We start from the raw sequence: 24,208 nt of genomic DNA on the forward strand, positions 1-24,208 counted from the left end.
CACACAAACTAGCTCGGGCCAAATGTGAGGACTACATCTTCCGGATGACATCATTGCCTCTGGCCTGGCCAAAACACCGCTGACCACCCAGAAGTGAAAATTTGATTCCGGAGGCGGGAACAGCGAAAGACCAATTGGAAGACAAGAGGAGGGGCCATGTTGGCGACCTAAAGATCCAAGAGCTCTCTGGTGGCGGCCGAAATCAGAGAGGCTTATCAGTCCTGAATATTCATTGGAAAGACTGATGCTGAAGCTGAAACTCCAATACTTTGGCCACCTGATGCGAAGAACTGACTCATTTGAAAAGACCCTAATGCTGGGAAAGATTGAAGGCGGGAGGAAAAGGGGACGACAGAGGATGAGATGGTTGGATGGCATCACCGACTCAATGCACATGAGTTTGAGTAAACTCCGGCAGTTGGTGATGGACAGGGAGGCCTGGCGTGCTACAGTCCATGGGGTCGCAGAGTCGGACACGACTGAGCGACTGAACAGAACTGAACTGAACTTCGTCAAATCCTAGTTCTTTAAGAGGACAATACAAAGATAGCTCAAGGGCACTATGATGCGGAAGGGAAAGATCAGGGTCATTATCCCCAGGAAAGCTTATTAAAATGCGAATCCTCCAGCTCACGCGAGATCCAATGCGTACGGGTGTCGGGGGAGAGCCCAGAAAGCTGAATTTTTAACAGGTCCTCACAAGAAATTCTTCCTAAAAAGAGGTTTGAGAAGCACTGATCCAGTCATAACAGATTTCAGGAAGTCCCCAGCCGCTCCAGTTACTCTAGGGCTGATGGGAGAGAAGCCAGCGCTAGGATCTAGAACAGCAGCATGCCCCACCCAATCCCCAGGAATTTACAGGCGTTTAAGACCGGAAATGGGATCGCTTCCAAAGCGGCCTCAGGACCGAGGGAGGCCAAGGAAAATCCCAGCCTCCCGCGTCAACATCCTTCGAGACTGAGATCGCTGGGCGAGTGTTGTGGAGCCTGCCGGGAGTTGTAGTCCGCAGCGCGGCCGCGCGCCTGCGCCATGGGCAGCTGGACCCGGTGAGCCTGGGAGAGCCGCGGGCGCTGAGGCGGTGAGTCCCGGAGCGGCCAGAGGGCGTGGCCGTCCCTGGGGCGCGGGCGCGGGGAGCCGGGCTCCCATCTCGCTCGGTCTGAGCTAACCCGCCGTCTCCAGTCCCGATCGGGCGGCGGGCGTGGGAAGGAGCGACAGGCGGAGGGCCCATGTCCGGCCCGCGTCCCCGCCGCCGTCCCCTGCGACCCGCCGGGCCTTCCCGGGCTTCTCCCGGGCGGGGAGCGCAACATCCTCCCCGGGGAGCACGCTGCGGCCGCGCCGCGCCGCGGGTACCCGATTTTCAACCTGCATTTTAGCTTGTCCCCCGATCCTTTTCCCGAGTGCCCTCTCTTTACACCCTTATTCATCCACGGGCCCTGTGGGCCCGGGTTCGCTCAGGAGGGTTTGGGGAGGAGCCATCCGCCCCGGGATGGAGTGAAGTTTTTCTCCGGAGGGGCCAACGCGGGGGAAACCCGGAGGGTCAGTTCCCTGGTCGACGTGGTGTAAGGTTTGGGACCGTCGAGGGAGGGCTGCCCAGCTGCGAGGCTGGAGCACGTTCAAGGCACGTTCCTGGATGCCCCCCAGAGACATTTAGGTGCCTTGGCTGGGTGGAGGTTAAATAGAAGCTTCCTAGGAAATGACCTTTCCTGAGCACTTCCTCTGTGCCAAGCATGCTGCTGTTCCCTGCAGTGGGCTCTGCCGAGGGAACTTCTAGGAAAGAAATGCTGTGATTATCTCATGTTAAGGACAGAAGCCCTGGGTGTCAGCATCACACGGCTAGCAGGTTATCACTAGATGGGTCTGACACCAAAACCCAGACTACCATCAAGATAAAGGTGAGATGGGGACTGTGTCCATTTGGGATGATTGGCTGGAATCATGAGTATTTTTTCCTTGTCCCACTCCAAGAAGGAGGACAGGTACATGAGGTGTCCCCAAAAATACAGGCAAAGAAGAGCCACAGTGCCCGGGTGGGTACTAGGGTTGACATCTGTGGAGACATGGATGTGAGGGCCTCTGTGACCTCAGAGATTGCACTGAGAACATTTGGATGTTTTTAGACTTTAGCATTCGGAGAAGGCAATGGCAACCCACTCCAGTACTCTTGCCTGGCAAATCCCATGGACAGAGGAGCCTGGTAGGCTGTAGTCCATGGGGTCGCTGAGGGTTGGACATTACTGAGCGACTTCACTTTCACTTTGCTGCTTTGGAGAAGGAAATGGCAACCCACTCCAGTGTTCTTGCCTGGAGAATCCCAGGGACAGGGGAGCTTGGTGGGCTGCCGTCTCTGGGGTCACATAGAGTCCGACACGACTGAAGCGACTTAGCAGCAGCAGCAGCAGACTTTAGCATTGCAGTAGCAGGTCGATACCAAACTCCTCGCCACTCCCCTCTGGCATTTACCGTGTGACTTGGAGCAAGTTATTCAGTCCTCCTCATCCTTACCTCAGTCTCTCACCTGTGTTCAGGACACGGTACTAGAGCCCACTTCCTGATGTTGAGTAAGGGCTAAATGAACCAATATATGTGGGAGGCATAGAACAGTTCCTGGCACAAGGCGTGAGAAATGTCCTTGGTTATTAATGCAGACCTGATTCCTGCTGGCCTGCCCTGTTGCCATCTATTTTTCTCATGAGAAAGTCACTTAGAATGCTGTTTCAGGGTGAGGGTCATGGTGATGTTGGCTGAACTACAGGTGACCCCTAGCGGGGAGGAATAAGGGATTGGTGGTTTACTGTCTTTGCAAGGCATAAGTCTAGTAGCTAAGATCCCCATGGTTGAAGATGACTAAAGGTTCCTCAAAGGTGGATGAACTTTTAGGGTTCTTCACCATTGTAAATATTGCTTGCCATTTCTTCTGTGGCCTAGCTGTATTCAAAATCACAGGACAGTGGGAATTAGGTTGGAAGTGGGTTCAGAAGCCACTAAATCTGTAGGGGTTCGTTTAAGGGAAGGGTTTCTTTGCTTTAGGTCCATGGAATCCTAGAGCAGAGCTGTCCAATAGAACTTTCTGCAGAGATGTCTCTCCTTTTCTAAAAAAATTTTATTGCGGTATAGTTGATTTACAGTGTTGTGTTAGTTTCAGGTGTACAGCAAAATGGATCAGTTCTACATATATTCACTCTTTTTTAGAGTCTTTCCCCATATAGGCCATTACAGAGTATTGAGTAGAGTTCCCTATACAATAGGTACTTATTAGTTATCTGTTCTGTATATAGTGTGTGTATGTCAATCCCAATGTTCCAGTTTATCCCTCCCCCCTTACCCCCTCATAACCATAAGTTTACTTTCTACATCTGTAACTTTTTATTTTATTGATAAGTCATTTGTATCATTTTTTAAGATTCTGCACATTTGATATCATATGATATTTGTCTTTCTGTGTCTGACTTACTTCACTCAGTATGACAATCTGCAGATCCATACATATTGCTGCAAATGGCAATATTTCATCCTTTTTATGGCTAAGTAATATTCCATTTCATATATGTACCACACAGAGATGTCACTTGAGCACTTGAAATGTGGCTAGTATGAATGAGAAATTGAATTTTTAGTGTAATTAATTTAAACATCCATGTAGGCCTGCTTTTTTCTATTGAAAGTGAAAGTGGGAAAGTCACTCAGTCGTGTCCAGCTGTTTGCAACCCCATGGATTATACAGTCCATGGAATTCTCCAGGCAAGAATACTGGAGTGGGTAACCTTTCCCTTCTCCAGGGGATCTTCTCAGCCCAGGGATTGAACCCAGATCTCCCACATTGCAGGCAGATTCTTTACCAGCTGAGCCACAAGGGAAGCCCAAGAATACTGGAATGGGTAGCCTATCCTTTCTCCATTGGATCTTCCTGACACAGGAATTGAACCGGGGTCTCCTGCATTGCAAGCAGATTCTTTACCAACTGAGCTATCAGGGAAGCCCACTTTTTCTGTTGAGGTGTGGTTAATTTACAATGTTGTGTTATAGGATATTACAAGATATTGAGTATAATTCCCTGTGCTATACAGTAAGTCCTTGTTGTTTACCTATTTTATATATAGTAATGTGTATATGTTAATCCCAGACTCCTAATTTATCTCTCCCCCAACTCACATGGGACTATTGAATACCAGATTGGAGAGTACATTTCTAGAGAATCCATAGATGGTCTTGAAGATTTTATAGCCTTATTGAAATTAAATGCAGAATTTCATGTGATGTGTATTTTTCTAGAAGAGAGTTCATGGCTTTCATCAGATTCTCAATCCCTTCCCGCCCAAGATTGATTTGCTTCCTTAGGGCTTTGGAGAAAAGTAAGCAAGTTAAGGGAGGTAAATCTGCCCCCTGGTAACCACTTCTGTTTCTCTTTTCTCATTTTGTCCCGACCTCAGCGTATACATAGGTGGCTCCACCCGGAGGATAACAGAAGTAAAGAAATTTGAATCTGCCACTTCAAGTTCCATATAAATTGCACATTGCTGGAAGAGGGCGATGGCTGTGGCCCTGGGTTGTGCAATCCAGGCCTCCTTGAATCAGGGCTCGGTGTTTCAAGAGTATGATACTGACTGTGAGGTCTTCCGCCAGCGCTTCCGGCAGTTCCAGTACAAAGAAGCAGCTGGGCCTCATGAAGCTTTCAACAAACTCTGGGAGCTCTGCTGTCAATGGCTGAAGCCAAAGATGCGTTCTAAGGAGCAAATCTTGGAGCTGCTGGTGTTGGAGCAATTCCTAACGATTCTCCCCACAGAGATAGAGACTTGGGTGAGGGAACATTGCCCAGAGAACAGAGAAAGAGTTGTGTCACTGATAGAAGACTTACAGAGAGAACTTGAGATACCAGAGCAGCAGGTGAGAAAAGAGGTTGGGATCTTGGTAATTAGACCCAAAGAAGTGGCAAGGCAGCTGGGACTGGATCAGACCTTCTGACTGGTACCACAGGATTTCCCTGCTGGAGCTTTCCAATTTTTCCTTCTACTGGAATCAGCATAGGTTCCAGACAGTCTCAACTATTAAACCCAACTCCACTTCTATAACAAATATTTGGTAATGTCCCCTTTACTATCCTAAAATGAAATTTATGAATAATATAAATTACATATACAAAATTAGGGAAAAGATCAATATAATAAGTGCCCTGTGGGCCAAATATTACACAAAGCCTATTTTTATACAACCCACGAAATAGTCATGGTTATTACCTTTTTGAAGGATGGTTAAAAAAAGAAGAGACAACAAACCAGTACTCCAGTACTACCCACAAAGCCTAAAATATTTACTGTCTCTTTACGAGAAAATATTGCCAACCCTGAGTTGAGTAGTCTAGAAGGAATATAAAGGAAAAGGATTGTGATTTCTTATGAACTAATAAGCATTTCATTGTGCATGTATTTGGGCTTGACTGTACCAAAACTTTATGGAATTGTCATTTGCTTGAATCTATGCATAGATACACTGGGGATGTGACAGCCAGAACTTCTGAGTGATATGGTCCACTCAGACATTATGAGTGGTGTTGCTGCTGGTCATATGATTTCTCAAAGTGACAAACAACTCTTGGTCAATTGGAACAATAAGTAGTATAGTCTTTCTTTGATTGCCAAAGTAATGCTTTTCTAGAAAATCTAAGTCATGCTAAAATATGCAAAAATATTTTGTGTTTATATAACCAACAGGGTGAGATCCTTGACAGGTTCTTTTTACCTACGTGAGTGTTTGAGGGAACGTTCCTAAATGGTTTGGAAAGTGGAACAATTCTTCCTTGTGAATTATATAGACTCCCATCTGTGGCTTAGAACATTCTGATAGCCACCACCTACCATCCTAGGCAAAATGCCCCATAGAGGTGGTGGCATTAGTCTCTGTTCAGAACCATCGAGTGAAACCCATAGCTGAGCAGAGGCAGAATCTTTGGGAGAAGGCAGGAAGTACTTGTGGATGGGCATTAGGGGCACTCCAGCAGGGGATGTCGATGGGGCTCTGTAGTTAGCCTGCCTGAGCAGGAGTCATCCAAGGTTCCCTGGCCCCTAGGATAGGATGAATTTATGGTTTCCCTTTCTCTGTCTTTCTGGTTTAGCTTAGCATATAAGATTTTATCTTTGTATGGTCTAATCATGCACCACCCAGCACAGTAGCCAATAGCCAGTGTGGCTCTTAAGCCCTTGTAATGTGGCTGTTCCAAATTGAAATATGCTGTAAGTATAACATACACAGCACGTTCTGAAAACTTAATATGAAACAAGAGTAGGTGAAATACCTCACTAACAATTGTTTATACTGATTACATTCTAAAATTATGATATTTTAGATACATTGGGTTAAATACTGTATGTTGTTAAGATTAATTTTATTTCCTTTTTTGTTTCATATGGCCTCTGGTAAATTTAAAAGGACATGGGTAGCTTGCATTATATTGCTACTGGGCAGGGCTGGTTTGGACTTTTAGTGATGGTTCTGGCATTTCCTCCAGCTCGATAGGCAGGAAATGCTCTTGGAAGAACTGGCACCAGTGGGAATGGCACACATACCACCAAACATCCACCTGGAGTCACCCCCACTCCAAGTAATGGGACCTGCCCCGGAAGTCCCAGTGGCAGAGGCATGGATCCCACAAGCTGGGCCGCAGGAGCTGAGCTTCAGTGCTGCTGGGGAAGGCCAGCCCTTTCTCGACCCTGGTAAGGCAAGGGTTTGCTTTCCTTTCTTTGGTTTCTGTTTTGAGAGCTCAAGAGCTCTCTAGGGTTGGGGAATGCCTGATGGAAATGGGCCTCTCTGATCAAGAGTAGAAGGAGGAAATATCTCTCTGGGAATAGCTGGTCATAAAGCACCTTAGATCGAGTGGGATTGAAAATCCCTTAAGCTAATGACCCTGCTCAGGAAGCCTATTGTTCTCTTTTCAATTTTGTTTTTATCATGATAAAATACCCACAACCTAAGATTTACAACCTCAACCATTTTTATGTGTACAGGTCAGAGGTATTAAATACATTTGTAATTTTGTGGAGCTATTCCAACATCCATCTCCATAACTGTTTTTATCTTGTAAAATTGAAACTCTATACCCATTTATACAACTTCTCATTTCTACATTCCACACCCTGCCCCCCACCCCATCACCAGCTCCTGGTTACCACCATTCAACTTTCTGTTTTAATGAATTTGACTACTCTGTGTACCTCATGTAAAATAATGCAGTGCTTGTCTTTTCGTGACTGGCTTATTTCACTTAGCACAATGTCCTCAGGGTTCATTCATGTTGTGGCATATGTCAGAATTTCCATCCCTTTAAAGGCTGAATAATAATCCTTTGTATGTATATATCACATTTAGCATATCCATTTTCCATAAATGTGTACTTGGGTTGCTTCTATATTTTCAGTTCAGTTCAGTCGCTCAGTCGTGTCTGACTCTTTGCCACCTCATGGACTGCAGCACGCCAGGCTTCCTGTCCTTCACCATCTTTCAGAACTTGCTCAAACTCATGTCCATTGAGTCAGTGATGCCATCCAACCATCTCATTCTCTGTTGCTCCCTTCTTCTCCTGCCTTCAGTCTTTTCCAGTATCAGGGTTTTTCTAATGAGTCGGCTCTTCACATCAGGTGGCCAAAGTATTGGAGCTTCAGCTTCAGCATCAGTCCTTCCAATGAATAGTCAGGATTGATTTCCTTTAGGAGTGACTGGTTTGATCTCTTTGCAGTCCAAGGGACTCTCAAGAGTCTTCTCCTACACCACAGTTCAAAATCATCAGTTCTTTGGTGCTCAGCTTTCTTTATGGTCCAACTCTCACATCCATACATGACTCCTGAAAAAACCATAGCTCTGACTATATGGGCCTTTGTTGGCAAAGTAATGTCTGCTTTTTAAGATGCTATCTAGGTTTGTCATAGCTTTTCTTCCAAGGAGCACGTGTCTTTTAATTTCATGGCTGCAGTCACTAGACAATGGGAACTCAGGTCAGAAGGGTGGGAGACAGGTCAAGGGGAATGGTTAGTGGCCTCCACTGACATGGGCTTTGAGCATAGGTTGGGGAATACAAACTGGTGATAGTGTCAGAAGCAGGGCTTTGAGAGTCCAGGAGGAGGAGACTGACTGCACCAGAGGCATAAGGATCTGTGTGTTATGCAGGATAATGGAGGTGGGTAGGGGCGGAGTTGGTATATAATTAAAAATTGCATGAAGTTAACATTCAGGAAGAAGCTCAAGTTTGAGCACACATTTCCTGTCTGCATCCAGGGTATGGTGTAAGGTGTAAAGTTAGGTTATTGAGATTTTTCTTCCTTTTTAATATAGGCATTCATAGCTATAAATTTCCCTCTAACTAAGCACTGGTTTTACCTCCCAAAGTTTTCATTTTCATTTACCTCAGAGTATTTCTAATTTCCCTTTTGATTTCTTCTTTGACTGATGGGTTACTTAGGAATGTGTTGTTCAATTTCTTTATATTTGTGACATTCCCAATTTTCTTTCTGTTACTTATTTATAATGTCATTTTAGTGGGGGAATGTACTTTGTAATTGTGATCCTTTAACATTTTTGAACATTTGTTTTATGGTATAGCATCTCGACTGTCCTGTAGAATTTTCTCTGCACCTAAGAAGCATGTATATTCTGCTGTTGTTTGCTGTGGAGTGTTATCTGTAAATGTCTGTGATGTTTAGTTGGTCTCTGGTATTTTTAAGTCTTTTATTGTTGATATTCTGCCTAAATTTTCTATCTAGTAGTGCAAAGAGGTGTTGAAGTCCACAACTATTGTTATCAATTGTCTATTTCTTTTTACATTTTTTTCTTCATATATTTTGCACTGTGTTATTTAAGTGCACATATGTTTATAATTGTTACATCTTCCTAGTGGATTGATCCTGTTATCATTATGAAGTGATTCTCTTGTTCTACTATCTATTTTGTCTGATATTAATATAGTCATTCTGGCTGTCCTATGGTTGCTTGCTGCTTGCATGACATATCTTCTTCTGTTCCTTTACATTCAGTCTGTTTGTATCTTTGAATCTGAAGTGTGTTTCCTTGGACAGCATATAGTTGGATTTTTAAAAATCCAGTCTGATGATCTCTGCCTTTTAATTGAGTTGTTTAATTCATACCATTTAATCTTATCTTTGATATGGTTGGATTTATATCTGCTATTTTAGTTTTCATTTTTGGATAGGTCTCATATCTTTTTTGTCCCTCTATCTGTCATCTACTGCTTTCTTTGACACCAAGTAAATATTTTAAATGTAACATTTTACTGACTTTAATGAATTTTCACAATTTTTAAAGTTATTTCCTTAGTGGTTACTCTAGAGTTAACATGTACATCTTGACTTATAATCAGCTTCAGATTTATATTGACTTAATGTCAGTGAGATGTAGAAATATTTCTCGTATGTAACTCTATTCCATTTTACCCCTTCTGGGGGTATTAAAAATAGATGTTTCTTAATTTTCTAGACTTTAAATGTTTCTTGTATTATTTTTAATAATTTTCACCAGTTAAACTGGGAAATAGGTCTAAGAGCTCCTCATGGTATCATACTGGAAGTCTGTCTCCCTTCCTGCATTTAGGTTATACGTCAGTATTTCACACGTAGGCCTTTGCTACTCTCTCTGCTTATTTCAAGTTTCAGTTTGCTTCCATTTTTAATACATAATGGCAGCTTTCCTTTGACCTGTGACCTCCAGTTTATTTGACCTTGGTCTCATTGCCCTGTCATCCTATTCTTAGCTTTGAAACCCAAACAAAAGCAATATAGTGAATTTAAACAGAATTTTATATGAAGCACATTTTTGTTTCTTAATCTTAAAAGATCTTTTTTTCCATGAAAATATAAAATAAGATATTTTAGTCCACTTCCTATGTTTTGATATAATGGTTAAAATTCATCAAATTAACCTGCTAATATTATGTTAATGGTGCTAATATTTAAACATCATGCTGCATTTCTGTCTCAAATGAGCTACTTCCAACCCACACTTGATGATGGACCAGTTAACTTGGGCAGAGCAGAGAAGGCAAGGAAGGGGTGTGGAGAGAGACTGTGAGCCAGAGAGGCTCTCAGTAAGGAGAGGGTAATAGGGCACAGTGAGGGGGGCACTGAATGGAGAAATTTCTTTGGTTGTTCTTAGCCTGACAGTGTGGAGAAGGCAATGGCAGCCCATTCCAGTACTCTTGCCTGGAGAATCCCATGGACGGAGGAGCCTGGTAGGCTGCAGTCCACGGGGTTGCTAAGAATCAGACATGACTGAGCGACTTCACTTTCACTTTTCACTTTCCTGCATTGGAGAAAGAAATGGCAACCCACTCCAGTGTTCTTGCCTGGAGAATCCCATGGACAGAAGAGCCTGTTGGGCTACAGTCCATGGGGTCACAAAGGGTCAGACACAACTGAGTGACTAACACTTTCACTTCACTTTCTTGGCTCTAACCTAAATAAATCTATTATCAAAATAGATAAAGTAGCAATTTAGTGTATTGATTTCAGCGCAGAATTGATTCACTCCCTTCCATAGGTTAGAGGAAGAGTGCCTTAAGTTGAACACAATGGTTGTTCTCTCATTTTTTGCTCTTATTTTTTAAAAAAAAGACTCTTGCAAGAGATTCCAGGTGATGTAATAGTAATTGAGGAGGAAGTGAATATTAAGCAGCCACATGTCCAAGATATCAGGCTGAACTCTGTAAAAACCTTTGATGACCCAAACTATTATGCTTCTCATCTTTCTTCTGGCAAGGATACCCAATACCAAAACTTGACGTGAGCTTTCCATTGGAGCATAGAGAAGAGGCATGGGTGAAGGAACTGCAAGATTCCAAAGAAATTAAGCAATTACTTGATTCCAAGTTAGGTAAGTAATTGTTCATTGATACCACACAAGAAAGAAAAGAAAAAAATCAACCTTGATCAGGGTAAAGAGTTTTGGATTCTACTAAGGAACATCTCTTATTTCTATGAATGGTTTAATATAAACTCTTCATTTTCCCTCATGTTCTTTTCCATGTGGGACATGGTGAGATCTGTATTCTGTTTCTTCTCTCAGGTTTTGAGATTGGAATAGAAAATGAAGAAGATACTTCAGAAAAACAGAAAAAACTGGAGAATATGTATCCATTTATTGTTACTTTAGAGGGGAATGCTCTTCATGGCCCCATTTTGCAAAAAGACTATGTACAGCTAGAAAATCAATGGGAAACCCCTCCAGAGGATTTACAGGGAGATTTAACAAAACTTGTAGAGCATCAGAACCCCTCAGCAGGAGAGAAACCTGAGAGCTCCAACTTGGAAGAACCTCTCAACCCAAGACCCCATAAGAAGAAGAGTCCGGGTGACAAACCTCACCGATGTTCTCAGTGTGGGAAATGTTTTGCTCGAAAGTCACAACTTACAGGGCACCAGAGAATTCATTCAGGAGAGGAACCTCATAAGTGCCCTGAATGTGGAAAGAGATTCCTCCGTAGTTCAGACCTTTACAGACACCAACGACTTCACACAGGGGAGAGACCCTATGAATGCACTGTGTGTAAAAAGCGCTTCACTCGGCGGTCACACCTTATAGGGCACCAGAGAACCCATTCCGAAGAAGAAACATATAAATGTCTTGAGTGTGGGAAAAGCTTTTGTCATGGATCAAGTCTTAAAAGACATCTGAAAACTCATTCGGGTGAGAAACCTCATAGGTGTCATAATTGTGGGAAGAGTTTTAGTAGGCTGACAGCTCTTACTTTGCACCAGAGAACACACACTGAAGAGAGACCTTTCAAATGTAATTATTGTGGGAAAAGCTTTAGACAGAGACCAAGCCTTGTTATTCATTTAAGAATTCATACAGGGGAGAAGCCATACAAGTGTAGTCATTGTTCTAAAAGCTTCAGACAGAGAGCAGGCCTTATTATGCACCAAGTCACTCACTTCAGAGGACTTCTTTAAGGATTATTAAAGGAAATGAATCCTACAGAGATTGATAACTAACCCCAAAACAAAATCTTAAACATGCAGCAGCCTGTTTGTCTTGGAAGAATTCTTTTGTTTGAGCTTGTAAGAAAAGAAAAGCTTTTTTTTCTACTTTAAAAACCCATCTTCCAAGTTATATGAATTCTAGAGTATCTACCTACTCTTGCAGTTTTCATAGATTTGATTTATTCTGTCTCTGCAACTCATTTTTTATTACATTGACAATTTTTGTGAACCAAGCCAACCGTATCGTAAATGTCAGCATAAAAATAATGGCAATCCTTTTCAGGGTAGGGTCAACATAATGGATTATCATATTTATCTGGCATATCTATTACAGTATTACCATAATTATTCTGCTGTCATTATTAAAGGTGATTATATTAGTTTAAAACTTTATATGTGTCCCAGGTGGCAACAAAGGAGACAGTGTATTTTATGAAATAATAAAAATATGTTAGGAACACATGGATGAAGAGGATTTCGTTTGCCTGCTGTGAACTGGGTTCTTTCCATTGAAAATTTTGTTTTTTAAGAAATTAGAATTTTAATCTTTACTTTTGAATTTTGCAAAGTTGACTAATCTGCTTAGTTGGCAGTCTGGGGTGATGCTGCTCAGAGCTGAGTATTGGTTTGATGATTTATTTTGTTCCCAGGATAAGTCAACTCTTAGTGGAAGAACCCATTTGCCAGTTGAAGACATACAAGTAGACTCTAATTTAATTTACACTGACTGAGGAACCAGTATCCATTGCTTTTCACTCTCCTTTGCTATTCAACTGTGTGTCTCTCAGTGCTTTCAAATTTTATCCATTCTTTAATTCAGTGTCTCCCTAAGTGTGTCATAGAACACCTATTTCTGTAAGATAGTTTGCAAATAAGTTTGGGAATCCCTTCCTGCTGTTTCTGCTTTGTAGATTCACAGTGCACTTCAGCCTATGAGGATTATGAGAGGTCCTCTCATGAAGGTGGAAAAAGTACCTCTTTTGGCTCACTGTTTTGCAATCCTGTTTGACCCCAGAACCCGTTTCCATGTATACCCAATAATAACCCACAGAGCTCTTATTCTGAAAATATTCTTGGAACACACTGCCTTTAACACATGTTTCTATAGCTATCTGTATAGCCTGATTGTTCTCAAGCCTAGCTATTTCCAGTTGCTTCAAGCGTGTTATGAAAAAGTCTTTACACTTATTTTTTTTATGTAACATACACACATCATTTAAGGAGGATCAGTAATTCAGATATTTATGTGTTGCTCAGTGATTTGTAACCTCTTTTAATTTTACTTATAATCACACACACACTTTGCTACTTATATAAATGTTCTCATATACTAGTGGTTATGACTCAAGTTCCTATAGCAAAGGAAGAACTCTCTTTGTCAGTTAAAGCTGTTAATACATGAAAATATTCGTTCAGCCTAGTTCCTTGTTAAAAAATACAAGCAATAGGACATTCAAATATTTTCCTTTGTGAGGATACCAGTCATCCTTTCCTTAAACTAGAATTAGGGAAAGTATATTTTTTTCTATTCCATTAAAGTTCTTGCAACTGATATTTAATACAAGCATTGTGGGGGTATGTACTATGTGCCTAACTAGTCCTGTTCTAGGCTTAATGGAAACTATTAAAAATTAATTCATAAAGAGTTTATAATATCTTTAGTTAAACAAGAGTTGGGAAACAAATGGCGAGCAGTGCAAGAGAGTTTGTAGTTAAGTGTCAGTTCATACCAAGTACTAGAGCCAGGATGTGTCCTTCATTTTTGTCATCCAGGTCCCAGTATGATGCTGCTATAAGTTTGGGGATAAAATTGAGATCCCAGTAGCAATAAACATGGAACAGGGGAGGAGTCTGAATGTAGAGGTAAATAATACTGAATGTAATGGCTTCTCTTTTCTCTCTTGTGGAATTGCATTCAAACCAGGACAGTGCCTTAGAATGGATGAGCCCAACTGCTCTGTATCTATGCAATATTTTAATAAAGTGAAAACGTATGTGCTCTTCCTGCTTTGATCACATTAACTAATTGTTTGAACTTAGAGATGCTTCCCTGAGCAGTGGCAACAAGCACCACAATGGACTCCTGCCCCGACTTCAGTTGGAATCTTTATTCTCTGCAACCATGGGTTTATGTATCCGTTTTAGCATTTAATGCAATCAATTTTAGCTAGTAGAGTTAGTTGCAGTCATAAAAGGAGCTTTATCATCTACATCATGAACACACATGACTGGATTTTATAGGGTAGAGAACATCTATTCTTATCTCTTTGTCATAGTATCCTGTGTATAATAAGCACTAATAAATATTTGTGGCATCAGATCAAGGATTATATGAAGTAGTTCTTAGAAACATGTCATAGTTAGAACATGGTATGGATGTGCCTAATTATACTTCTGAGCATTTCAAATAGGGCAAAACATAGTACCCACCTCCTAAGTACTATGAAGATGAAATATATTTTGTTCAGGCCCTGCACAGTGTACACTTGCAATAAATATCCAGCATATTGTATCTTAAGTATTTGTTGTTTAATGATAAAGCATTTTAAGGCTATGAATTTTCCTTTAAATATGGCTTTGGTCACATTCCATACATTTTATATATAATGCTTGTATTAGCCAGGATTCTCCAGAGAAATAGGGAGGATGGATAGATGGAAATGTATACATAAAATTTGTATATACATAATATATATTTTTATATATAATTAGATTTATTATAGAAATTCACCCATATAGTTACGAAGCTTAAGTCCCATAATCTGCTGTCTGCAAGCAGATGAAAAAGGAAAGCTGGTGGTGTAATCCAGTCCAGGTATGAAGATGTAAGAACCAAGGGAGCCAATGGTTTATCTCTCAGTCCAAAGCCAAAAGCCTGAGAATGGAGATGGGGGGAGGCAAGGCAAGGGGAGCTGCAGGTGTAGGTCCCTGAGTCTGAAAGCCAGAAAAGCAGGAGCTCCAGTGTTCAAGGGCAGGAAAAGATGGACATTCCAGCTGAAGAGGGAATTCGCCCTTCCTCTGCCTTTTTGTTCTATTCAGCCCCTCAACAGATTGGATGATGCCTACACATATCAATGAAGGTGGAACTCAGTTCACTGAATGAGTGCAAATCTTTTCTGAAAATACTCACAGACATGCCCAGAAATCATGTTGTACCAGCAATCTGGGCATCCTTTAGTTCAGCCAAATTGCACATAAAATTAACCATCACCATGTTATTATTGATGTTTTCAAACTTATCACAGTTTTCATTATAATTTCTCTTTGACCCAAGAACTGTACAGCATTGCCATTTTCCTCTTAATTTTTGGTTTTCCTGCACTGTGATTAGAAAATGAGGTTCACTTTATTTCTACTTTTAAAGTTCATTTAGGTTTTTTTAAAGGCACATATTTAATAAAATTTGCAAAGTGTCCTTAGACCCAAGAGAATCCGGATTCTCCTCATTCTTTTCTAGTCTTCTGTAACAAATATGGAACAGATGAGAAGACAACTCATCTCCTAGTCTTTCCTCAGGATTAATAATCAGTTTACTGAATCCCCTAATTCTGGAATTTTAACTACTGGTATCGAGGAGTGATGTATAAGTTAGTCTCTATCTAGCCTTTTCCAGGTTGCATTGTTAGACAGGACTTCTCAGAGGTCTAGCATGACCTAAGTTCACATTTTTTAAGGATTAACAGGTATTAAAATATTACATATCCTTCGTCTGAGTGAGTGAAATCCATTACAATCCTCAACATGATACAAAAACAATATTTTATCTCCAAGGAGTACCTGGAAACCTGATTTATATATTAGAGAACCACTTTACATTCAAAAGATATATAACTCCTGAGTCACTGAAGAATTCCCTTAGAAGTTTATTACAAATAAACAATGTTAGTAGTCTGCGTGGATTGTATGCAACAACTTCCTGCTGCACTGAGTTTTCTTTCAACATGATGATGATGAGTCTGTCCATGGTCTTCTCTCTCTTGCATACTCCTACTGCTATCGTCACCTTTCAATGTGGCCTTCATTTTGAAGTGCTTAGTACTAAAAGGAGTGTTATCAAACTCAGGTTTGGCTGCTCACCACTCAAAAAGTCAATATTCGAGAGACAAGTGTTGGTTGGAAAGGAAAAGTTGCTTTCATCAGGAAACCAGCTACTCAGAGTGAGGGTGGATTCATACTCCAAAATCAACCCCAGATTCAGCTTAGACATGAAAACTTTTAAAGGGATAAAGGGGAAACAATCTCGGTTAATCATCAGGGTAGGGGGACTGGATTCTGTCTTTTTTCTGTTGTGTGTGGATCTGCTGATTCATGCTCTTCCTTTGAATGCTATCTTGCCCACATGGTCCACCTGCAAATTTGTGAAGGGGGATACTAGGGGTAGAAAGTCAGTCATTCCTCAACTATTTAATTCTTCATTCTTACTCCTTATAATCCGGGAAGGGACTCACCAAGTTAGGGAAGGCATTGTGTACATTCAGTAGAGCATAAGTCAGGAGTTAGGTTAAATGTTACCCAGTGATCTCATTTTTCTAATTAAGTTCTGCGGGGTGACAGAAAAGGGGCAAAAGAGCTGCTTACAAGAAGACTGTGCAGGATGAATAATATTCTGTACTTCACACCACACTTTATAGCCCTTAAACTTCTTGCTTCTTCACACTCCCTTTGAAAATAGCATTGTAAATTATCTATGCTTCAATTAAAAAAAAAAGGAAGCATGAAGATGACCACTGGATTAAGCTTACATTTTAGCATATATATGGCCACAAGATGATGATGAATGCTGATAGAAGGCAATTATTCATTTCTCTGACTCCTACATAAACTGACCCAGAATGGATGCTCCTAGAGACTTCAAAAGCATGAAATAGAGAAACTATACCACCCTTCTTCATGCAACTTCAAGCTTATCCTTCAATTCCAGCTACAGAAGAACTAAAGAAGTTAAACTCTTTGTGTCGTGTCTGCAGCATGAATATGACAACTTCAAAGGAGTATACTGCAGTATGAGACTAGATTCCCACTGCAATAAGGTCAAGTTTCAGTGTAAGACAACCAGCATGATGCTGCCAGCTGGAAAATGTAAGTTCAGTGTCCTAAACAACAGGCTAACAAGAAGAGTCATGGCTCCTGGAATACAGTCACCGGTCAATGTGGACAGTAAACATGATGTTGACCACTTGTGTAAGGATAGTGTTCAGTGTGAGACAAAAAGCATGCTGATGCCTACTGAAATAAGGTTAAGATTCAATGTGAAATAACCAACATGACAATGAAAACTAGGATCAGGTGAAGGTTCAGTGTAATGTAATAAGCATGAAGATGGCTACTGGAATGATTTCTAAGTTCATTGTGGGGCTATGAACAAGAGGGTGGCTGCTGGAGAAGTGTAAGATTCAGTGTGTGACAAGCAGGAAAATGTCAGCAATAAGCTGTGACTTCAAATATGATCATGAATGCTGGAATAATCAATCCATCTATAGAGATGGAGATAGAAGTATTAATAGTACTTATAGGATGTTTGAGAAGATTAAATGAGATAGATGAAAAAAGCTGAGCACAGATCTTGGTCCTAGTAAGCTTTAAGTCATCATTTTCTTAGGATCATCACCTCCACCCCCACCAATAGCACCATCACAGTGGTTAGTGCCAGCAAACTGGTGCCTCTTTCAAAATGACTGTTGCTGCCTGCGTTCCTCTATTGGCTGGATTTAACAAGAACCCTTCTTTTAGGAAAGTAGACACACAGTTACATTGTTTTCAGTGGCTACTGACTCCCATCTGTGGACAGAATTTAGGCTCCAGAGAAACAACACAGTCCCTGGGAGGACTGAAGATGGCATTCAAGTTGGGAAGGAGAGGCATGAAGTTTCCAACAGCGGGTGAGGGTAGGGTAAGGTACATTTTCCCTATCTGTAATTTTTTTTTTTCCAATTAAGGCCTCTCCCTCCACCTGCAATGCAGGAGACCCCAGTTCAATTCCTGGGTTTGGAAGATCCCCTGGAGAAGGGAAAGGCTACCCACTCCAGTATTCTTGGGCTTCCCTGGTGACTCAGGTGGTAAAGAATCTACTTGTAACGTGGGAGACCTGGGTTCGATCCCTGGGTAGGGAAGATCCCTGGAAACGGGAACGGCTATCCACTCCAGTATTCTGGCCTGGATGGACTAGGACTAATAGTCATGGACTATTCCATGGGGTCACAAAGAGTCAGATACGACTCAGTGACTTTCACTTTCACTTTCTGTTGCTCACACATACACAAATCCTGACTTTACAAGGATCCTGAGAGAGGCAGACACTGAGCAGCCAACAGTTAAAACGATAAATTGGGTCTGTTGTGTACACAGTACATTTAGACAAGGAAAAAAGCTACGGTCTGAGTGGGAGGCTGCACAGAGTCCTTTGTGCAGTATGAATAGTCCTGCTTCTCTCACTACTCCTTTCCCACCGTGCTTCCAGCTGACATGTCTTACCTGTCTCCTTTAGTGAAGTTGTTGCCCAGACATCAGTCACTGTCATCAGATGGAGAAGAATACAAGCCAGGTTGGACTGGAAGAAAAGCTCCAGCAGAAGCTCACAGCTCTGCTCTTTGGAAATCTAGCAGTTCCCAGGCTAGTCTGTGCCACTTTATACAACAGTACAGCAGAGACAACTAGACCTTCTTTGTCTAGTCAGGGAGTTAGGAAAACCTAACAAGAATACACTAAAATGCTAACAGTGGGTGTAATTCTAGGTGGATGGATTTTTTGGTGATTTGAAATGTCATTATACACTTCCGAAATCTCTAGACCTTTCACATAAGCACATATTTCATCTATAGTTAGACAAGTGGTTTCAAAAAGAATAAAAATTGAACACATCCAGCCTTTTTTGTATGTTCTGCTTTTTCAAGTACTAGCAAAATTGCATTCTACATGGATAATCCATAGAGTTGAAGTCAATGGCTTTGCCCCAAATTGGCAAAAATCTTCACCTGATCTTCAACTAATTAATCACTGCCTGGAAAAGAAGTAACTTTTATATAGAAAGAGAGTAGAGACCTTTCTGGCACTGCCAGGTAACAGGCACCCTCTGGCCTGCACAGAGTTCACACCCGAAGTGACTCACAGGTGCAGATATGAAGCCATGTCAGCCTCCACATGAGGTGTCTGAGTGGACCAGAGCAGAATGTTGCTCCCAGCAAGGAAAAGCCTGGAGTCCTGGGCTGCCTCTTGCTTCACAGCAGGACTAAAGACATGTGATTTCCAAAGAGAAGCCCATGTAATCTCTGAGGAAATTTGCTGCTCTGGGAAAGAAAAACAATGAAAGGAAATGACAAATAAGTCCAGAAAGCTTGGAAGGAAGTGGGGAGAGGGATGAGGGATGGGAAGACAATCAGGGAGGAAGAAATGCTAAAACAAGCCCCAGAATGTTCTGCTCCAAAATAAGGATATGGCGTACTAATCCCTTGAGCATCTCCTGTGTGCTGAGCACTTTACAAAGATAATCACACTTGATCCTCAGGACATCACTGATGGCAAAGTATGGTTCCCATCTTGTGGCTGAGGAAACTCAGGCTTGAAGATTAGATTTAGTGAGAGTGAGCCAAAGGTCCTTCTATTACCAAAACTTGGGGGGTCTGGCTGCTCGCTGCTCAAAAACCAATAAAAAGGACAGGTGGGTAGAAAGGGAAGTTTGATTTATTTTGGATGCTGTCAATGGGAGGTGGGAGGTGGGGAGATAGGCGAGTGGGGGAGGTGGGAGTGGGGGGAGGGTTGATATCTGTCTGTCCAAAGGCTGACTTTCCCCCACTGACAACCACTGGGCAAGAGCTTTTATAGTTGGAGAGAGGGAGCTACATGCAGAAACAGCACAGTCAGCTCTGATGATCATCTTGAAATTGGCCATGCAGTGGTCTGACCAGCATCATCTTGATTGTTTTAAGTATAATTAATCTTTAGTTTCACGCTTCCCAGGTGACTCTAGTGGTAAAGAACCCACCTGACAATGCAGGAGACATAAAAGATGCTGGTTCGATCCCTGGGTGGGGAAGATCCCCTGGAGAAGGGAATGGGTTCTCACTCAAGTATTCTTGCCTGGAGAAACCCATGGACAGAGGAGCCTGGTGGGCTACAGTCCATAGTGTCACAAAGAGTTGGACACGACTGAAGTGACTTGGCATGCAATCTTCAGTTCCAGGGTCGATTTATTCCCATTTCCTCAAGGCCATTTCTCAGACCTGTGGCAGCTTATGTTATGAACCCATGGAGGAGGGTGTGGCAAACCACTCCAGTGGCAACACTCCAGTATTCTTGCCTGGAGAATCCCATGGACAGAGGAGCCTGGAGGGCTACAGTCCATAGTGTCACAAAAAGTTGGACACGACTGAAATTACTTAGCACACAATCTTCAGTTCCAGGGTTGATTTGTTCCCATTTCCTTGAGGCCATTTCTCAGACCTGTGGCAGCTTGTTATGAACCCATGGAGGAGGGTGTGGCAAACCACTTCAGTATTCTTGCCTGGAGAATCCCATGGACAGAGGAGCCTGGCGGGCTACAGTCCATAGTGTCACAAAGAGTCGGACATGGCTGAAGGGACTTTGCACGCACATGCTATGGTTATAGTATGGTCATCATGTAGTTAACTTCTTCCACCTCCTGGGAGTTCCAGTAGCTACAAGACAGTTCACAGGATATGGCTCAGAATATTATCTATAGCCCTTGAGAAGGAACTAAAGATCCTTGACTTTGTTTACTGACAAACTGCTATTGCTCTGTCCTGTTTGACTGTTTTTCTTTGCTTCTGTATTTTCTCACCTCTCTGATTAAACGTATTCTTTGGCTAAAGTTGTTTCACAGACAAAAGGCAGGTGGAATACATGGGGAGAAGGACCATAGGGTACTGCTCTGTTTCATTTCCGACTCAGATAATGGAGACTCATGGATGGACATGGTTTGTGATCTCAACAATGTCTGCAAAGCAAGAATGGACAACAGTGTATCAGAGGTAAAGATGTAGAGTAATACTGATGTATATATTACTTTGATTGTTGGTCTGTGCCTTCAGGACTCCAACCACATGCCTACCACACCATTGCAGGGGGAGACTTGCAGAGCACGGTCCCCACTCCCCACTAGGTGCATGGCTCCCATCTTCCCCCTTTTCTATGGATAGCACTGGTTTTAAATAACATTTAGGCAGGTCTCTGGTGATCCAATGGTTAAGACTTTGCCTTCCAATGCAGGAGATGTGGATTCGATCCCCAGTCAGAGAGCTAAGATTTCACATGCCTTGCAGCCAAAAATCCAAAACATAAAACAGAAGCAATATTGTAACAAATTCAAAAAAGTCTTTAAAAATGAAAAAAAGACTATGGTCCACATCAAAAAATTCTTTTTTTGTTAATCGATTAATTTAATTGGATTTTAAATTTAATTAATTTTAATTGCTTTACAATATGGTGGTTTTTGCATACATCGACATGAATCAGTCACATGTACAGATGCGTTTCCCCATCCTGAACCCCCTTCCCTCCTCCCTTCCCATCCCATCCCTCTGGGCTGTCCCACATCACTGGCTTGGAGTGCCCAGCTTCATGCACTGAACTTGCACTGGTCATCCATTTTACATATGGTAATATACATTTTTCAATGCTATGCTCTCAAATCATCTCACCCTTGCCTTCTCCCATAGTCCAAAAGTCTGTTCTTTACATCTGTGTCCCTCTCAAAGATGCCCTGCATATGGGATCATCGTTACCATCTTTCTAAATTCCAATTATGCGTCAATATGCTGTATTGGTGTTTCTCTTTCTGACTTCTCTCTTTATAATAGGCTCCAGTTTCATCCACCTCATTAGAACTGACTCAAATGCATTCTTTTTTTATAGCTGAGTAATATTCCGTTGTGTATATGGACCAAAATTTTCTTATCCATTCGTCTGCCAATGGACATCTAAATTGCTTCCATGTCCGAGCTATTATAAACAGTGCTGCGATGAACATTGGGGAACACGTGTCTCTTTCAATTCTGGTTTCCTTGGTGTGTATGCCCAGCAGTGGGATTGCTGGGTCATATGGCAGTCCTATTTCCAGTTTTTAAAGGAATCTCCACACTGTTCTCCATAGTGGCTGTACCAGTTTGCATTCCCACCAACAGTGTAAGAGGGTTACACTTTCTCCACACCCTCTCCAACATTTATTGTTTGTAAATTTATTGATGGCAGCCATTCTGACCAGTGTGATATGGTACCTCAGTGTGGTTTTGATTTGCATTTCTCTGATAATGAGTGAGGTAGAGCATCTTTTTTCATGTGTTTATTAGCCATCTGTATGTCTTCTTTGGAGAAATGTCTGTTTAGTTCTTTGGCCCACTTTTTGATTGGGACGTTCGTTTTTCTGGTATTGAGCTGCATGAGCTGCTTGTATATTTTGGAGATTAATTCTTTGTCAGTTGTTTCATTTGCTAGTATTTTCTCCCATTCTGAAGGTTGCCTTTTCATCTTTCTTATAGTTTCCTTCATTGTGCAAAAGCTTTTAAGTTTAATTAGATCCCATTGGTTTATTTTTGTTTTTATTTCCATTACTCTGGGAGGTGGACCATAGAGGATTATGCTGTGATTTATGTCAGAAAGTGTCCTGCCTATGTTTTCCTCTAAGAGTTTTATAGTTTCTGGTCTTACATTTAGATATTTAATCCATTTTGAGTTTATTTATTTATTTAATTATTTTTTTAAAAGTTAGTGCTTTTTTATTGTGGTAAAAAGCACACAATATATGAAACCATCCTCTTAACAAAACTTTTTTCTTTGTTTTTTAATTTATTTATTTTTAAAATTTCTTTATTTTTTAATTGAAGGATAATTGCTTTACATAATTTTGTTTTCTGTCATACCTCAACATGAATCAGCCATAGGTATACATATACCCCCTCCATTTTGAACCTCCCTCCAATCTCCCTCCCTATCCCACCCCTCTAGGTTTATACAGAGTCCCTGTTTCAGTTTCCTGAGCCATACAGCAAATTCCCATTGGCTATCTATTTTACATATGGTAATGTAAGTTTCCACGTTACTCTCTCCATACACGTCACCTTCTCCTCTCCTCTTACCATGTCCATAAGTCTATTACACATGTATCCCATTGTTCATTGCAGCACTATTTGCAATAGCCAGAACATAGAAGCAATGTAGATGTCCATTGACAGATGAATAGATAAAGAAGTTGTGGTACATATACACAATGGAATATTACTCAGCCATAAAAAGGAACACATTTGAGTCAGTTCTGATAAGGTGGATGAACCTAGAACCTATTATACAGGGTGAAGTGATTCAGAAAGAGAAAGATAAATATTGTATTCTAACACACATATATGGAATCTAGAAAAATGGTTCTGAAGAATTTATTTACAGGGCTGCAGTGAAAAAACAGACATAGAGAATAGACTTATGGACATAGGGGGAGGGGAGGAGAGGGTGAGATGAATGGAAAGAGTAACATGGAAACTTACATTACCATGTGTAAAATAGATAGTCAACGGGAATTTGCTGTATGGCTCAGGAAACTCAAACAGGGGCTCTGAATCAACCTAGAGGGGTGGAATGGGGACGGAGATGGGAGGGAGGTTCAAAAGGGATGAGATATATGTATACCTATGGCTGATTCATGTTGAGGTTTGACAGAAAACAACAAAATTAAAAAAAAGAATGCATTTTAGTCAGTTCTAATGAGGTGGATGAACCTAGAGCCTATTATACAGAGTGAAGTAAGTCAGTAAGAGAAATATAAAATCATATACTAATGCATATGTGCAGAATATAGAAAAATGATACTTAAGAATTTATTTGCAGGGCAGCAATGGAGAAACAGACATTTTGAATTTATTTTTGTGTATGGTGTTAGAAAGTGTTTTAGTTTCATTCTTTTACACTTGATTGACCAGTTCTCCCAGTACCACTTATTGAAGAGATTGTCTTTCTCCATTGTATATTTTTGCCTCCTTTGTCAAAGATAAGGTGTCCATAGATATGTGGATTTATCTCTGTGCTTTCTATTTTGTTCCATTGATCTATATTTCTGTCTTTGTCCCAGTACCATACTGTCTTGATGACTGTGGCTTTGTAGTATAGTCTGAAGTGAGGAAGGTTGATTTATCCAGTTCCATTCTTCTTTCTCAAGATTGCTTTGGTTATTCGAGGTTTTATCTGTTACCATACAAATTGTCAAATTATTTGTTCCAGTTCTGTAAAAAATA

At 41.3% G+C, this 24,208-nt stretch overlaps 1 protein-coding gene across 5 annotated transcripts in view; it reads left to right on the forward strand.

Annotated features, from left to right (window-relative positions):
- The first annotated feature begins 426 nt into the window (after positions 1–426).
- Positions 427–24,208, forward strand: part of ZNF449 (zinc finger protein 449) — a 35,987-nt gene continuing 12,205 nt past the window's right edge. The window contains exons 1-5 of one of the 5 annotated variants that reach the window (XM_006042480.4): positions 427–1,078; positions 4,428–4,881; positions 6,500–6,704; positions 10,753–10,866; positions 11,059–13,976. In XM_006042480.4, the coding sequence (XP_006042542.1) occupies positions 4,528–4,881; positions 6,500–6,704; positions 10,753–10,866; positions 11,059–11,945 (1,560 nt within the window). In that variant the 5' untranslated portion in view covers positions 427–1,078; positions 4,428–4,527 and the 3' untranslated portion in view covers positions 11,946–13,976. Of the gene's footprint in view, positions 1,079–1,121; positions 1,893–4,427; positions 4,882–6,499; positions 6,705–10,752; positions 10,867–11,058; positions 13,977–20,800; positions 21,117–24,208 lie in introns of those variants that run through there. The other 4 variants (XM_044936900.2, XM_044936901.2, XR_003106750.3 and 1 more) reach the window with 4 other exon arrangements.

Source organism: Bubalus bubalis, chromosome X (genome assembly GCF_019923935.1).
Source record: "Bubalus bubalis isolate 160015118507 breed Murrah chromosome X, NDDB_SH_1, whole genome shotgun sequence".
NCBI lineage: Eukaryota > Metazoa > Chordata > Mammalia > Artiodactyla > Bovidae > Bubalus > Bubalus bubalis.